This window comes from Piliocolobus tephrosceles, chromosome 1 (assembly GCF_002776525.5).
Source record: "Piliocolobus tephrosceles isolate RC106 chromosome 1, ASM277652v3, whole genome shotgun sequence".
NCBI lineage: Eukaryota > Metazoa > Chordata > Mammalia > Primates > Cercopithecidae > Piliocolobus > Piliocolobus tephrosceles.
This window is the reverse complement of record NC_045434.1, coordinates 178,496,942-178,514,801: the sequence shown is the minus strand read 5'-3', so window position 1 is coordinate 178,514,801 and position 17,860 is coordinate 178,496,942. Positions and strand designations below refer to the sequence as shown.

At 44.3% G+C, this 17,860-nt stretch overlaps 1 protein-coding gene across 5 annotated transcripts in view; it reads left to right on the top strand.

Annotated features, from left to right (window-relative positions):
* ST3GAL3 (ST3 beta-galactoside alpha-2,3-sialyltransferase 3) overlaps positions 1-17,860 on the top strand; it is a 235,976-nt gene that overhangs the window by 104,170 nt on the left and 113,946 nt on the right. For all 5 annotated transcript variants that reach the window (XM_023221372.3, XM_023221374.2, XM_023221373.2 and 2 more), the window contains one exon: positions 15,324-15,366. In XM_023221372.3, the coding sequence (XP_023077140.1) occupies positions 15,324-15,366 (43 nt within the window). The remainder of the gene's footprint in view (positions 1-15,323; positions 15,367-17,860) is intronic.

Sequence of the window (17,860 nt, the reverse complement as noted above, 5' to 3'; positions counted from 1 at the left end):
GTGGTAAGCTCCATGAAGTTTAAGACACAAACTGCAGACTATTTTTTCCCATTTCCTGTACCAGCAGCTGTTTTGACATGCTGTCCCTCCTAATCCTCCTGCAGCTTAGTGCAAGATGCCCTGGTATGACCCGGACACAGTTGATGCTGTGAACAGGATTGAATTCACTGCAGTACTCAGCCCTAGATATCTGCTGTTTTCCCAAGACAGGAGGGAGATAGATGGGTGCAGTGACATCTTTGGCTGCCATGGGAGGGGGCTTCTATCTACTGGGTGAGGCTTCCAGGGCTCCTTCTGTAGCCTGTGATTCTCTTACTTGGGGCCAAGGATGTGTCATGCTCCCTTGGCCCCCAGTATGCCACATTGGAGAAGAGCTGTGCTGTACTCAGATGGAGGCCTGATAGTCACAGGGGACTCTGTTACCAGAAGCTTCCTGCTAGGCCTCTCACCTCCCCCACACCAACATACACCAATTTGAGATTGGATCTTAGTTTGTAAACTTCTAAGTTATTTTACTGAATCAGTTAATTTAGTCTAGGTCAGTAGGTTTTTCTGTGTTTATTTTAGAAAAATGCTTTTCCTTTTAGTTTATCTTTGATTAATTGATCCCATGCTGTGGTTTATTTCCCTGACTTAAGATGATATGGGAGCTGTTTGCACTTTGGCCAGCCCTTCTCAGGCCTCTTTTGACTCCCATGATTCATGTGTGGCATGGCCAGGGCCTTCCGACATCACCCCCGGGCAGGAGATGGGAGGTAATAGTACATCATTGCTCTCATGAAAACTGTGCTGCTAATGTGAGGGTCTGCTTTTCTGGTTTGTAGTGCTTTTCTGGTTTTCTGAGAGTCATTGTAGCATAACGTAAAGAAAAGAATCAGCCCTGGGTTGGTTCAGCGGCATCCCTGCTAGCCTACTTCATGATTGGGGAATCTTGAACATATTTCCCCTCTCTAAACCTCTGTTTCCTCATCTGTAAAATATAGTACCTGCCTCATGGGGCTGTGTAGGTGACAGTACTGAGGACAGCATGAACAAAGGAAGATGCTCAATAAATAGTAATTCCTCTCAGTCCCTTCATTCTGCAAGCCTGACAGCCCATTTGGAACTATTGCCAACTTCCTCCTCCACCCAAGCCATGGCATATATTACATATGCTTAATATACCCCATGACTGTTTTTTTTTTTAGAGATTGTACAGTGACATTTCTTAAGAAATGATAGAGCTGTTTTGGCTAGGATAGGTCCTCATTCCATTTACTGCCATTCCGTTTGTACTTAGCAATTCATCATAGCCCAGAGATTGGAGCCAAAAACCACTTTAAAGAAGATCTGGCAGCAGAGCTGCTTCTCTGGGTAGATGGAGTTTTCTTGCCTCATGGACTATCCTGCCTATATGACTTTGTGAATTATAATTCGAAGCATTGCAATTTTCTGATAGAACCAAGTTCATGTTTTTATCCCATAAAATACCAAACTTGATATACCTCAATAATGCTCCTTAAATTGGTGTTCATGGGGAATATTTGTGGTTGTCATCAGTAGCAGTCATTTAATAAGCATCTGCTTCGTGCCAGGTACAGTGACTGCTGAATGGAATTTTTGGTGGTTCATTACAATGAAAAAAGGAAGTGGCTCACTCAAAACGGAAATGCCAGTAGCATGTTAGGCTCATCATGTACAACTGTATTCCTTGAAATTCCATTCTGGGGCTCAATAGCCTGAAGGTGAGGCTACAGTGGGACATCTGGCTTCAGTAACCTTCAAGAAGCTCTCTCTTTTGTCCTGGAACAAGATGTGACTGCACAGCCTGGTGTTTCCAGTTGCACATCAGAACGTAGGTAGGAAGTAATACTTATGTGCTACACTAGGACAAACAGGAGAGGACTTGGAGTTGTCTACATAGGGGGCATTGTGAAAACATTTGTGATTTTAAAAAAAATATTACAGAACTGTGATGAACAGGCCAGGTGTGGTGGCTCACACCTGTAATCCCAGCACTTTGGGAGGCCAAAGCAAGAGGATCAGTTGAGTCCAGGAATTTGAGACTAGCCCAGGCAACACAGTGAAACCCTGTCTCTACAAAAAAATGCAAAAATTAGCCAGGTGTGGTGGCATTGCGCCTGTAGTCCCAGCAGCATTGCGCCTTTCATCCCAAATATTCAGGAGGCTGAGATGGGAGGGTCACCTGAGCCCAAGAGGTCAAGACTGGGGTGATCTGAGATTGTACCGCTGCACTCCAGCCTGGGCGACAGAGTGAGACCCTGTCACAAACAAACAAACAAACAAACAAACAAAAAAGAACTATGATGAGCCAAATGAAACACAAAGTATTAAGAAATGTATTAAATGTTGAATTGCTATACCATAAAAATCTTTTCAAGTTTTTAATTAAAAACTTGAGCTTGTTTCAGTGTTCATAAATTTTTATTCAGGAGTTTTGCCTGGGAAGGCTTCACATAACTCCTGTCAAGGCTTTTTAATGATACTCTCTTAAAAAAAATACTCAGTTATCATCAAAAAGAAATTTCATTCACACAAATAACTGACAAAAATGTAAAATCCTATGTATACTTATTCAGATGTTTACAGCAGCTGAAATTATATTTTAAAAATCCAACAGCTCTTCTTTAATCAAAATTGTAAGGTTGAAATTTCTTCTGTTAGAACAAATGGATTTCAAATCTAATCTCACTTTTTTGTATCAGATATTTCAAAATAGCATGAAACTCTATTGCAAAATGTATATGAATTCTTAGAGCAGTCACCCTGGAGTTGGTTGGAGATCATAAGAGGCTACATTCAATGCACATAAGCAGAGATATTATCCGATATGTGAGGACGGGTGTGTTGCCCTTCACCTGGAGCTGTGCTCCGCTGGGAGTCCCCACCTGGCCTGCCTACCACTGACCAGCAGCCTCTTGGGCAACACTCTGCTCCATGAGTTTTTCATGCAACATTTTTCATGGAACATAATTTTTACTTGAAAGTACAATTGACAGACTGTGGTTTTTCAGACTCTGGAATTTGGCAGACATTTTCTCAGTAATGAAAGTGAGCATTATCACTTCAGGGGAAATAACTGACAGTATTTTGTTGCCAGTGATAAAATGTTATTCCATGTGATATCTTCTCAATACTTAAATTTTAAATTAAACAAGGGTTGGAGGCTGACCCTGTGTTATGGCCTCACAATTGGTCGGTTTTTGTTTTGTTTTGTTTCTGTTTTTAAGACAGAGTCTCGCTCTGTTGCCCAGGCTGGAGTGCAATGGCGTGATCTTGGCTCACTGCAGCCTCCACCTCCCGGGTTCAAACGATTCTCCTGCCTCAGCCTCCCAAGTAGCTGGGGCTACAGGTGCATGCCACCACACCCAGCTAATTTTTGTATTTTTAGTAGAGACGGAGTTTCACTGTGTTGACCAGGCTGGTCTTGAACTCCTGACCTTGTGATCTGCCTGTCTTGACCTCCCAAAATGCTGGGATTACAGGTATAAGCCACTATGCTTGGCCTAGTAGGTTTTTGTAAATGCTCCCTACATGGCTTGTAAAGAGGCCAGGCACAGTGGTACGCACCTATAGGGCTGAGGTGGGAGGATCACTTGGGCCCAGCAGTTTGAATCCAGCCTGGGCAGCATAGCAAGATCCCGTCTCAAAGAAAAAAAAATGTACATTCTCCATTTGTTGGATGTAAGGTTCTCTGTATGTCTGTTCGTTTAAATTTAGTAATAGTTCTGTTCACGTCTTCTGAATTCTCACACTTTGTGAGCCTGATTTTTCAGTGGTTTATGATGGTATACCAACTGTGTATTTTTCTTCTAATTCTATTAATTTTGCTTTATAAGTAACAAGATTTCATTATTACATGTATTCACACTTTAATACATGGCATCCTTTTGTTTATGTCCAGTTTCTGAACCTTCTAAGTAAGAGTTTACATCAGGGTTCCAGTGTTCATCCAACAAGTTATATGAATCTTTTGCTATGACATCTAGACTGACTTATTCCTTTAAGGCGGCAATGTAAGAGTTAGTGGTTAATTTCAAAGACATCTGAAAAAGCACTTTGTGTATTCACAGCTCTGACTTGGTACACGTGCAAGAGGGGAAGGGCAGGGATTTGCATCAGCCCACTCCCCACCTGGAGCTGGACAGAGACACACGAGCTCCTTGGTCAGTGATTTTTGTAATCCTGGGCTTTCCAGCCTGACCGAGGCAGGAAGCCTAAGCCATCAGACTAAACATTTCTGGCCGGGCGCGGTGGCTCAAGCCTGTAATCCCAGCACTTTGGGAGGTCGAGACGGGCGGATCACGAGGTCAGGAGATTGAGACCATCCTGGCTAACAGGGTGAAACCCTGTCTCTACTAAAAATTACAAAAAAAAAACTAGCCGGGCGACTTGGCGGCACCCGTAGTCCCAGCTACTCGGCAGGCTGAGGCAGGAGAATGGCGTGAACCCGGGAGGCGGAGCTTGCAGTGAGCTGAGATCCGGCCACAGCACTCCAGCCTGGGTGACAGAGCGAGACTCCATCTCAAAAAAAAAAAAAAAAAAAAAAAAACATTTCTGCTGGCTTTCTGCTTTGATACCTGGGGAGGAGAGTATCTTCAGGTGCTCGGAGAACTGGAATACCAGTGCATATTGTGCCTGACTGACCCAGGATTCCTAGAGTCTTCTGTTCTTAGTACAGATCTGGGATCATTGGGCTGCTGGTGAGACCCAGACTTTCATGCCACTATCCCAGAGGTGAATTGTCCCTGAAGTGTTGGTACACTCAAAATAGCGGTTCCTCTGTATAAGGCAAATTCACACGCAACTCTAAGCACACATTTGTATAAAGGAGATGCGCTGGGATCTGTAACCTTGCCCTACGCCAGCAGTAGAGAAGCTCTGCTCCTATATTCCTGGAGCATAATGCCTATGCTTTCCTAATTGCTTTCTTTTCTCATTTACACTTCCTAAAGATGATGCTTCAATTTTCCTGCTAGTCAGGGAACTCTGTGAGGGGCCACACACAGATTTAATAATCAGTAACATGACTATGAGGCTGGGGCTGAGAGTAAAGTGCTTGTCAGGTAAGAACTTTGGTTGGGATGGAGCAGGCAGATGCCAGTGACTCAGGTGACTCAGGAAGTCTTTGTGGAGAGGGTTAAATTTCAGGCCTTTTTACATGATAGAAGGGAACTACCTTGGCAAACTGGGAATTCTTAAAAGAGAACCCCAAAGCAGAACCCAGAAAATAGAAGGTGTGAAGGGCATTAAATAGTGTGGCAGACAGTTGGGCCTAAGAAGAGCCAGAGGAGGCTCACTGTGGGCAGGTGATAGTGATGTAATCAGATAGGCTGGGAGCCAGGAAGGGCCAGAGCAAGTCAAAGATGTCGGGCGAGGGAGAAGGACAGGGAGAGGAAGAAGCCCCTGCTGCTGCCATCAGTGTACCACCAACACTGCCCCCTCACTGCAAGGGTTGGAGGAAGACAAATACTCCAGGTCTCAGGGCTACTTATTAGGCTGCCTTGCTTATTTGGTCACTCTATCCACTCCTCCATTCATTCAGTACATTTATGGAACACCAGCTCTGTGCTGGACGTGACATTAGGTGCAGAGGTGAGCCCTGCCCCTTAGGAGGACCCAAATACATATAAGCTAGGATAGTTTAATTGAAAGCAACAAAAACTGACTGGGGATAACTGTTTTTAAAAAGTAATTTACCAGAAGGACATGGGTACACACAGAATCTAAACATCCAGCTCTCAGGAAGAACATGAAGGGCAGCCCCAGGAACCTAGGTTGCAGGAACAAGTGGTCCCTCTCTTCAGCACATTATTTTTCTCCCTGGTGTTGCTGAGTTTAAGGAAGAAATTGTCCCACTAACCTAGCTTTTGTCAGGTGCCTACACTTTGGACATAAATCCCATCGACAGTCTCACCACTTGCCTGCAATGGGAGAAGAGCAGTTCCCTGAAGGAAACCCAAGGGGCTTGTTTCTAAAAGGACAGAAACAACAGATGTGCACTGCAGGTTCATGAGTAAGTTCTGGAAGGGCTGGAGAGCACAGATAAGGTGCGTTTAGGCTAACAAGTTAGATCAGAGAAGATGTCGTTCGTTCAACATTCCTCCCACATGCCAAGCATAGTGTTAGGTGATGCAACTGTGAGGAAAAGAAGAGCCTTAGTGGAACATCTAGACTAGCAGAGGAGAGGCACCTGTTGGTAAATGTATAATTACAAACTGGAGAAAGTACACTGTGGCACAGGAGCATGTGAAGGGTGAGGTCTACACAGGGAGGACAAGGAATGCTCTTCTTTTTTTTTCTTTTTTGATGGACTCTCACTCTGTCGCCCAGGCTGGAGTGCAGTAGTGCAATCTTGGCTCACTGCAACCTCCACCTCCCAGGTTCAAACAGTTCCCCTGCCTCAGCCTCCTGAGTAGCTGGGATTACAGGAATGCACCACCATGCCTGGCTAATTTTTGTATTTTTAGTAGAGACAGGGTTTCACCATGTTGGTCAGGCTGGTCTTGAACTCCTGACCTTGTGATCTGCCTGCCTCAGCTTCCCAAAGTGCTGGGATTACAGGCCTGAGCCACTGTGCCCGGCAAGGAACGCTTTTCTGAAAGAGGGCCTTCGAACTAGGGTCTAAAGAATGAGCAGGAATTAACCGAATAAAGAGGTGGCTTATTCTAGGAACTGAAAGAAGCCAAAATCACCAGAGCACAGAGCAGGGGAGACAATAGTGTAAGACAGGACTGGAAATTTAGGGAAAGATGTAAAATTCCTTGTTGTACTATAAAAACATCTGTGAAATTGAACTTTGGTGATGGCTTTATCTTGAAGGATGAGCAAGGTGAGTGAAGGCATTGTAGGAGAAATGTCACCTGCAGTAGCTAACTCTCAGGCATAAAGGCTGCCTAGAAGGGAGTGGCAGGAGATGAGGTTGAGAAGACAGATCAAAAGGTTGCCACATGAACCAAGCAACAGTGAAGACTCAAGCAAAAGCAATGATGGGATAGGGAGGGGAACAGGGTCTGTATGTAGAAATGAGAGACATTAGGGTTTCACCAAAAATTTCCTTCTTGGAGGACTGCATGATAATGCCATCATTTAAAAACAAGAAGGATCAAGGCTGGAAGACTGGGGAACAGGCAGAGATAAGTCTGATTTGCACCATTTTGAGCTAGAGGTAACTGTGGGTCATTTAGGAATAATGTGTAGGAAATAACCAATGTGAAAAGGGATTGGGAAATTATATAATTTAATTTTTTTATTTTGAAACGGGGTCTCACTTCTGTTGCCCAGGCCAGAGTGCAGCAGTGCAGTCATGGGTCACTGTAGCCTCGAATTTCCGAGCTCAGGTGATCCTCCCACCTCAGCCTCCGCAGTAGCTGGGACCACAGGTGCACATCACCATGCTCGAGTAATATTTTATATTTTTAGTAGAGACCAGGTTTCACCATGTAGTCCAGGATGGTCTCACACTCCTGGGCTCAAGCAGTCTGCCTGCCTTGGCCTCCCAAAGTGTTGGGATTACAGGCATCAGCCACTGCAACCATTAGGGAAAATATTTTAAATAAAGAGAAAGGCATGTTCAAAGGCCTGGAGATTATAAAGTTATGTTGGAGAAAGATAAAACAGATCAGCCTGGCAGGAACATCAAATATGGCAGGGGTGATGCTGGGAATCAAGAAATGAAGTAGGAGGCTGGGCACGGTGGCTCACGCCTGTAATTCCAGCACTTTGGGAGGCTGAGGTGGGTGGACTACCTGAGGTCACAAATTCAGGACCAGCCTGGCCAACATGGTGAAACCCCGTCTCTACTAAAATACAAAAATTAGCCGGGTGTGGTGGCACACCCCTAAAATCCCAGCTACTCGGGAGGCTGAGGTAGAATTGCTTGAGCCTGGGAGGCAGAGGTTGCAATGAGTGAAGATCGTGCCACTGTGCTCCAGCCTGGCCAACAGAGCGAGACAGTATCAAAAAAAAAAAGAAAAAAAGTAGGAATGGTAGCTACAGGCTAGGTCTTGAGGGACCTTGTAGATGAAGAGATTGGGGTTTGTTCTGAGATCTGTAGAGTCCAACCAAAGGTTTTAAGCAGGATTGTGATATGGCCATATTTATCTTACAGAAAGATAGCTCTGATTACAGCATAGAACATCTATTAGACAGGCACAGGGAGACCGGGCTATAACAGGAGGCTGGTACAGCAATCCAGGTGAGAAGTAAAGGTGTCTAGGCTGAAGGGAGTAGAAATGGAGAAAAGTAAGTAGATTTGAGATCCATTTAGAACATGGAATTAAAAGGATATGGTAATGAATTAGAAGAAAGAAGAGAGAAGCAGGAATGAAGGAATTCTCCCAGGTTTCAAGCTTGGGCAGCTGGGTCAATAGTGGTGTTGTTCGTTAAGGTGGGAAATCCAGAAAGAGGTTCTGCGTGTGTGTGAGGGTGAAGATGAACTTGGGGGGTGTAGTTTAGGTTTTAAGTGCCCGTAGGACACTGAACTGGAGCTGTCCAGGAGGCAGCTGGATATACACATGTGATGCTCAGCCAGGCACAGCCGCTCACATCTGTAATGCCAGCATTTTGGGAGACCAAGGCAGGTGGATCATGAGGTCAGGAGTTCAAGACTGACCTGGCCAACATAGTGAAACCCTGTGTCTACTAAAAATACAAAAAATTAGCCAGGCATGGTGGCGGGTGCCTGTAATCCCAGCTACTCGGAAGACTGAAGCAGGAGAATCACTTGAACCCGGGAGGCGGTGGTTGCAGTAAGCTGAGATCGCGCCACTGCGCTCCAACCTAGGCAACAGTGTGAGACTCCATCTCAAAAAAAAAAAAAAAAAAAATAGTGGAGCTCAGGAGAGAAGGTCGAACAGGAATGAGAGATTTGGTTTGGGCACAATGGAAAGATAATTGGGCAGGCTGAACTGAGTGTTGAGCAAGGTGAATTCTAGGCTGAATAAAGAAAAAGTGAGGAAAGGAGAAACGACTGAAAAAAAAAAACAGAAAAAAAAAAGGAAATATTTTCAGACATTGAACAATTGGTAGCACAGGGCACTGATCTGTGAAAGAAGGGAAGCAGATGAGGTTAGTCCTGTAATTGCCCAAGCCAGCTTCCTGGAGAGTTTGCAGTCCAAGTTGCAGGGAAGGAGAACCCAAGAGTCTGAAGGTGAGGTAACAGTTGAGCATTTGAGGAGGCCAGGGCAACTAGAATTCACAGATCATCAGGAGAGAACTGCACAGAGAGAGAGAGCTCAGGGGATTTGTTGCAGGTCCCCCTTGGACTTCTCAGCTGATGAGTACATGTGGATGGGAAAACTACTAGAATCTGGGGAAAGAACCACTGGAAAGGGGCAGCCAGAATAATCCCTAGAGGTCACACAGGGCTGGGAATTGTGGGAAAACTGTATAATGCATGGGATATCACATAGTGTACTCAGGAAGATATTGCCTTATCTGTGGGGCAAAATTAGTAACAGTGCAAAATTAGCCTTAGACCAAATGACCTAATTGTATCTCAGAAATACTTAAGGAATGCACAAGTATCCTGTCCCCAACAAGGTAAAATTCACATGCCTGGCAGCCAATCAGAAATTACAAGGCAATTCAGAAAAGCATGAATATACAACCAATAATGAGGGAAAAAACAATCAGTAGAAGCAGGCTTAGAGATGACACAAATGAGAGAATTAGGGGCATTATGTCCTATTCCTATATTCAAGAAGGCAGAGGAAAGCATGAGAGTATTAAGGAAAGGCATGGAAGATTCAAAAAAGAACTCCCAGAGATGAAATATACAGTGTCTGAGATGAAAAATTTACTGGATGAATAATCAGCAAATTAGACACTATAGAATTAAAAAAAGTAGTGAACTAGAAGATACAGCAGTAGAAACTATCTAAAATGAAACAGAGTGAGAGCTGGGTACAGTGGCTCAAACCTGTAATCCCAGCACTTTGGGAGGCCAAGGAAGGAGGATAATTTGAGGCCAGCAGTTCAGCCTGGCAACATAGTGAGACCCCATCTCTACAAAAGTTTAAAAATTAGCTAAGTGTGGTGGTACTTGTCTGTAGTCCTAGTTACTCAGGAGGCTGAGGGAGGAAGATTGCTTGAGCCCAGGAGTTGGAGGCTGCAGTGAGCTGTGATTGTGCCACCACACTCCAGGCTGGTCTACAGGTTGAGACCCTTGTCTCTTAAAAAAAGAAAAGGGCTGGGTGTGGTGGCTTACACCTGTAATCCCACACTTTGGGAAGCTGAGGTGGATGGATCACTTGAGGTCAGGAGTTCGAGACCAGCCTGGCCAATGGTGAAACTACGTCTCTACTAAAAATACAAAACTTAGCCAGGTGTGGTGGCATGTGCCTGTAATCCCAGCTACTCCGGAGACTGAGGCAGGAGAATCGATTGAACCCAGGAGGCGGAGGTTACAGTGAGCCAGGATTGCACCACTGTGCTCCAACCTGGGCCACAGAGCAAGACCCTGAAGAAAAAGAAAAGATATATAGAGTGAAACATGACGGGGGAAAAAAGATGAACAGACCACTGGTGAGCTATGGGACTTCAAGCAGCCCTAACACATGTGTTATTGGAGCCCCTAAAAGAAAGAGGAGGGCAGAAAAATATTTGAAGAAATAAGGACCAATTTTTTTTCAAATGTGATTAAAACCCACAGATCCAAGAGCCCCAAGGATGCCAAACACAGGAAAGATGATGAAAATCGCAGCAAAGTATGTCATAAGCACTCCCCTCTCATTCCCACAGGTGCTTGGCAGAGGAGAGGAAAAGCAGCCTCCCCTGGAGAGCCTCAAGAAAAGCCTTGTAGGGTCTGCCAGGCTTCAGTTGTGGCAGGAGGTAGAGAGGGGTGGGCCAGGTGGTTGGAATCGTGAGTCAGAGGGCATTATGAGAAGGGTTTGTCAGAGGACTGAGGATGAGAGAAATGGGGTCCATGGCTCATTGTAACTGGCTCTGAGATTTACAGCTAAATCTAATCTCTGAGGTTTAGCTAGCTCTTTAGTTTTTCAAAGATTATTCCTATTGTTTGCAAGGGGACTTTATTTGTTCAGTACAACACCTTTCTTCTGGTAATGCTCCTTGTAACCATGTGTATCACATGGGAGTCATCATTTTCCACAAACCCCATCTCCTCAGTCTCTGTGACTCTAACAGAATGAAGTGCTGGTGCACGCTCCACCAGCCCTAGCCTTTCCCCAGGAGTTTCACCCTTGGGAGCAGAGGGGCTAATGCAATCCCTTGCCAGTGGCAAAGCGGAAGATGTTTGCCTACAGGTTGCTGGTGGCCACGTTGCCTCACATACGAAGAAAGCTCACCAGGGGAGAGTACAGACTATAGAGGGAGGCCCGATGGCCTCCCTCTATTCCAGTCACTCTTGGTCACCCGTGAGACCCTCTGCACTCTGGCCCTTCCTACGTTTTGGTTATGTGAACCACTAAATCACCCCATTCACCTGAGTTAGTGCAACCAGTATGTTGAGCATGCAAGAAATGTCGAGGGATCATCACAGACACCTTCATTTTGTCTCCCACTGTTCCCTTAAAATGTTTTCATGTCTTTAATACATCTGAAATAATAAGAATTCCATAGTCGCAGTGAGTTGCCATTTCCAAACTTAGAGGGTCCCATCTTGTGTAACAGTCACAGCTTTCAATTCACAAAAGCTGCAGTTGCTCCCTTCCCCCCAATAGGGCTTAGTGCTGGCAGGTGCCTGGTGGGGAAAGGGCATGCCCTGCTTGTCTTTCCTCTTCCCTCCTCTCCCATATGCCTCTGACATATCCGGGATTGCTGTGGGAGCGAGAGAGAATGAGCAGTAAAGACCTAGAGTGTTTGCACTCTCTGGACCTGACAAGTAGTTAAAGCTGACTCTGGTGGGGTGCTTTTGTGAGTGTTCTGATGACCCCTTTCCATCTTAGGGGCCTCTTCTCTGTGGTTACCCCGGTGTGGGTAATGCCCATGTCTCCACCTTGCTCCTCACTTCTGTAGCTCCTGGGAATCCCAGCATCTGCCCACTGCTTCTGTTGGCTAAGGGCCGGTCAACCCTCCAGGCAGATCTTCTGGAAAGGACCTGAAACGAGCCCACACCAACTCCTTCATGCATTAGTTTTTGCCACAGATTCTGGGAGTGCAGGCCAGTCCCCATGCAGTGCTCTCCTGCAGCAGCCCACCCATTGCCCTTTGTGTCCTTTAGACTTGTTGGGTAGGAGGTGGGCCCCAGGCAACCCACTATGTTCTCTAAACCTTAAGGCCATGTTAGGCGTCCTTCAGAGGCTGGAGTGAGAGACAAGTACCCCTCCTGCCCTGTTCATAACACAGCTCCCCACAAAGACATTTTTCAAATCGTCTCTCCCTTCATCTCTAGCAGCTGATTGCTATTTATATTTGATGTAGGGAAGGCCTTTAGAATTATGTGATATGTATTAAGAGATTTCCTTTGAAAATCTGCATCTTAGTGTAGCACTTCACTGTGGTGTCTGAAATGTATCACCTTATAGGCCTGGCTAAAATTTTCTTTCTAGCATCCTGTTACACTAATTTGATTTGGACTTGTGACTATTGTGACCAAATAATCCTGATAATAGTCAACAGATATTTATTGAGCATCTACTATGGGCAGCCACAGCCCTCATGAGTTGTCAGTCCACATAATCTTTACATTTTTCTTGAATCCATTTGCCAATGTTTATAAACTTAGAAATTTTACCTTAAAAATCCAGATTCCTGCCTTGAAAAAAATCAGAAGATGTGGTAATGCGGGGCCTGAGTTGCTGCCTGGCACAGTTAGCAGGAGCTAGTGGGAGCCACCCTTCAGCAGGGCACACACTCTCCAGATGGACTCAGTTCCCTCTGGGCTTTGACGCTAGAGCCAAGGGTGAGCTGCCATTTATCATCAGTGGGCTCACAATTACCTTTTCTTAAATTATTCTGGTACTCATGTCTCTTTTCTCAGGGCTGTGGGGGGTACAGTGATCCTTCACCGTGTTGCCCAGGCTAGGGTGCAGTGGCGTGATCACAGCTGACTGCAGCCTTGATCTCCCAGGCTCACGCCATCCTCCTCCCTCAGCCTCTGGAGTAGCTGGTACTACACGTGTGCACCAACATGCTCAGCTAATTAAAAAAATTTTTTTTGAATAGATGAGGGCTCACTATGCTATCCAGGCTTATCTAAAACTCCTGAACTCAAACAACCCTCCCAGCTTGGTCTCCCAAAGTGCTGGGATTACAGGTGTGAGCCACTGTGTCCTGCCCTCATATCTCTTAATGAAAGAGAGAAAACAACAGATAGACCAGGAGAGACATGAAGGGACAAACTTGCTTTAGAAATGCAGAGTTCTTAGAAATGTAATATGCAGTGTGTGTGTGTGTGTGTGTGTGTGTGTAAAACAAAACATAACTAAGATGCCATTGGCAAATAATAAACCACAGATATAATTATTTTTACTATGCAGAAAATATATGGGAGGAAAAACAGTGAATTGAAAAAAAAAAGACATTCCAACAGAATTTGTTTTTTAATGCAACTAAAATAAGTAGTGTGAGCTGCTGTATAAGAGTATTACATTCTCCCACTTCCCTCATTTGTGTTATGCTCTTGCTTGGCCCCTGACATTTGAATTTGCAACAATGAGGGAAACATTCTCTGGCCTCTCTTGAAGGAATCTGCCTAAGTATGGATTCATTGTCTAAGGGAGTCTTAGCTCAGGTCTGAGGAGCAACAGCACGAGACTTCCTCCAGGGTTGTCACCACACAGGGAAAAAGTAACAGGTATTTGGCAAGTTGATGAGGCTTCCTTTTTATGGAATGATAAGATAGGATTGTTGAGAGAGTACTTAACGTTGACACTAACTCTCTGCAAATTGTATTTTTAGTTTTATATTTAAGTCTTTTTTTGTTTTTCTTACCAATGTTTGTAAGTTCTTGATATGTTAAGGCAAGTCTTTGATCCATTTGCCTGCGTTAGAGCAAAGCCAGAATTATTTTGAGGAAAGGCTTTCACTTGCTCAAGGCCATTCTCTTGGGAGGTAAGCCTTGTGTTGAGTTGTGTGTCCTAGTTGGTATCTTCAATTTTAAGAAGAGGATTTATTCTCTCTCCGCAGCTCAGATGATTTTGAAAGCAATGAGTCTGGCCTTAATTGGCCTTGCAGAACGACTCCTGGGAGGTACTTGTCAATGTGTGTGACTTCCCCCTTTTTGCTGTTCACTGCTTATTAAAGCCTGAGTTCCTCGAAAGCTTTGCTGCCTGGCCTTTTCCATCCAGTATTTTGGTATTCTGTTTTACCCTCAGACTGAGCCAGGCCAGCTAAGAACTGCATTCATAGGCCACCTTATTTTGGCTAGACACACACACACATACACACACTGCAATTATGGAGCAGAGCCATAAGAAATAATCCTGTGACACTCCCTATCATTTTCCTTATACAAATGTTTTTGAGGAAACAGGAAATTTCCCTCAAGTCTTAGTATCAAGAATAGCTGTGATTCTCCTGGTTTATTTTCTAGATACTGCTGAACCATGAAATCAGTGCTTTGCACTTAGTTTTAGCTATGGAAAATCTTGAGGACAGATCTGTAGTCTTCCTTCAACAAGCACACACGGCCCTAGGATGTTCACTTTTGCTATTTTCCTTACCCCACCTGCATTTTCCTAAGTTTATGTCCACTTTGGCCCCCAGATTTATCCTTTTCAAAATCTTGTACTCCATACAATTTTATAGAACTGCTTCAACCTCATTTTAGAATGAGGCAAGATGTAAAGAACTTAAATAAATTAAAATACTGATTAATCACTTGTTAGAAACATCAATTTATCTTTAAATTTTATTGTAAACTTGCTATTCTTTATGTAATCTGATCTATTGGTTCTTTATGATGACCATGAAGAGAATTGGCATGGATTTGGGGACCTGTTGACTGCCACATCCTCACACCATGGCTAAGGTGGCTGATTCAGCAAATGCTGTGTTTAGAGCTCAGAGGACGCAGATATTGCATCTGAGCCTCTTACTTTTCCAGGTTCCAGTTTCATGGTTTACTAAATTTCAGTTCCAATGACCACATTTATACAGGAAGGCAGGCAGTTGTATACCAACATAGGACTGGCTGCCCTAGAATGCATAGGAAATACCTGGCATTGAACTTGGTCCTTCACAAAACAGGTGTTCAGCTGGTGTTTTGTGGTTTATGTATTTAGTTGTATTCTTTGAAGCAGTTGAATTGTGTTCTTTTCCAAGGGTTGTCTGTCCCCATGGTCTAGGTCTGGGGGATGCAATATGCTAGTATCATCAATGACTTGACTTTAATGACATTTTCTGCTTTTCTTTTTCAGAGTATGATCGGTTGGGCTTCCTCCTGAATCTGGACTCTAAACTGTGAGTAGAACGAGAAGATACATTGACTCTGTGGCAGAGAGGTCTGTGAGAGCTGGGTCTCACTTTGAAGGGTCAGCTCTCATCACTCTTCTGGTGACTGGGGGACCCCCTGGGGCCTCTGTCCTCAGGCTGTCGGTAGAATCTTGGGGCATGTTACAGTCTGCAGTGACCACAGAGGGTGGGATGATGGGTACAAACATAAGGCCTTTGATTTGGCTGGCACAGGCAACTTATTACAGGAGGAGGCCACTGCCAGGAGTTGGAAGGACTAGGAGGCTCCTGGAAAGGCTTCTCCTACAGGGTAGAGGACAGTTGAGTCACAGCAGGAGGTAGGGGCCTCTCAGAGATGCTCTGGCACCTGACATGCACAGCTTTCTGTGATCACTCCCTGTCTTACTCTCCAGCTTCAACTCCTGCCACTCTTGCCACAGGTGAACCCTCCTTTTCCCTCTACCTTTGCATATGCTTGTTACCTGTGCCTGAAATTCTCTTTCCTTGCTAGCTCACTTGGAAAACTAAAAAAAACTACTTCTTCCCCACACAAAATTGTCTCTTCCCCTGTGCTTCCTTTGAATTTTCTACCTCTGTTACAATTATCGCACTATACTGTAATTGCATAATAATTACTAATTTTTTAAGGGCACAGGCTCAGAGCTAGGCCTAGTAGATAACTTGGTTCAAATCCCAGATTGACGTTTATTCTCTTTGTGATTTGGGGCAAGCTACTTAACCACTCTGAGCCTCGGTTTCATCTATAAGATGATGACAATAAAGTTATTCCACCGGGTTTTTGTAAGAATTTAATTGAAATGATTAATTCATAGAGGACTGTCAAATATTGAGTATCTAATCCTTCCAGGATCCTTCCTTACTGGTCTTCTTGGTCTCTCTAGCACCTAGACAGTATTGGCGTATGTTTGTCAGGTACCCATTGAACACTGAACACTTGGATAGATGGGTGTATGGATGGATGGATGGATGGATGGATGGATGGATGGATGGATGGATGAAAGGATGGGTGGATGGATGGATGATGGTAGGATGACTGTGTACTTTCCTATTTGACAAGCATGCCTTGAGTTGCAGCTCTCTCCACTCCGTGTATTCGTGCCCCTACAAGCCTGCTCACATGGCTGATGCTCAATAAATCCTTGCAGAACTACCTTACTACCTACTGTGATTCCTTTCTATTGTTAGTCATCTTTGTGCACCTATGTCCCCTGCCCTTTACCAGGCAGACATCATAAAGGATCAGAATTGTTTCTCTTTCCTTTTCCGTCTTGCGTAAGGGCCTTTTCTGCAGTTATGTCTGATGATGATGGCCACACCTACATACAAGACATCAAATCAGGGGCTGGTTGGTTTTCCTACTGAATAGTCTGGCATTTGGCTTCTTGGCTCTGATGCCTCATACTGTGAGTTCAGGCATTGTAAATCTCCCAACTTTTACACATTATGGAGGCAACTATGAAGGAAAATATGTGTGTTCTGTATACCAGGCTAGTAGAGAGAGGTCAGCCGCATGTTAACATCTAGGGAATGGGATATTTGATTGTGGTAGAAAGCCATAGGCTTCACTCTTAGAAAATTCTTAATTTAGTACTCTGGAAAAAAACAAATCAAGTATAAGCCATAAGCAAGTGAAATGCCACCAGAACGGAAGAGATAAGAGTAATTCCCAAGTTGATTCACACTGATGAACAAAAGGCATATTCTCTAGGACATACTACAGTATTTAAACTGTCTACAGCAGTGAAAGGAGGAGGATGAGGAGGACATTCCTACCCTGCTCTCCTGTCAGTTGGGTCCTGCAGAGTAGGCTGTTGTGTAGCTTTCTGTTGCATATCAGGCCAATTCTTTGAACTATGTGAGTTAACATGGTCGTTAGCACAGTAAATTGGCTTGGCCTCATTTGATTTAACTCACAATCTAAGGTACAAGCTACTTTCCTGCCTCTGGCTGCAAAGCTTTTTCGAGTCCAGTGCTGTCTCTCCTGTCTCACAGATACCTGAGAAAGGTTTCCACCTACTTCCAGAGAGAAGTTTCCAAGTTAAGGATTCTGTTTTTGGTGGGGGCAGTTACTCAGCAAAGTTGAGATCACCCCTTACCAAGTCCCTCTCTAGTTGTGTTATATTCTATTTCTGAAGTATAGGAAAGGATCTGAACTTTAATCGGAACTGGATTTGAATTCTGTCTCTGCTGCATAGTATTACATGACCTTAGATAATTATTATATTTTAGCTTTCTGAATCCCAATTTTCCTTTATGAAAAATGTAGATAATAGCACTCACCTCCTGTGGCTTTATGAAGAATAAAAGAAAGCATTCTATAAAGTATGAATAAGTATGCCAGTGTAAGGCTTTGTTTTTATTTATCTTGATTGAGATTCTTTTAGCTGCTGCTGCTTCTTCCTCTTCTTCCTCCTCTTCTTCCTCTTCCACCTCCTCTTCTCCTCCCCCCTCTTCTCCTTCCCCCTCTTCCCCCCTTCTCCTC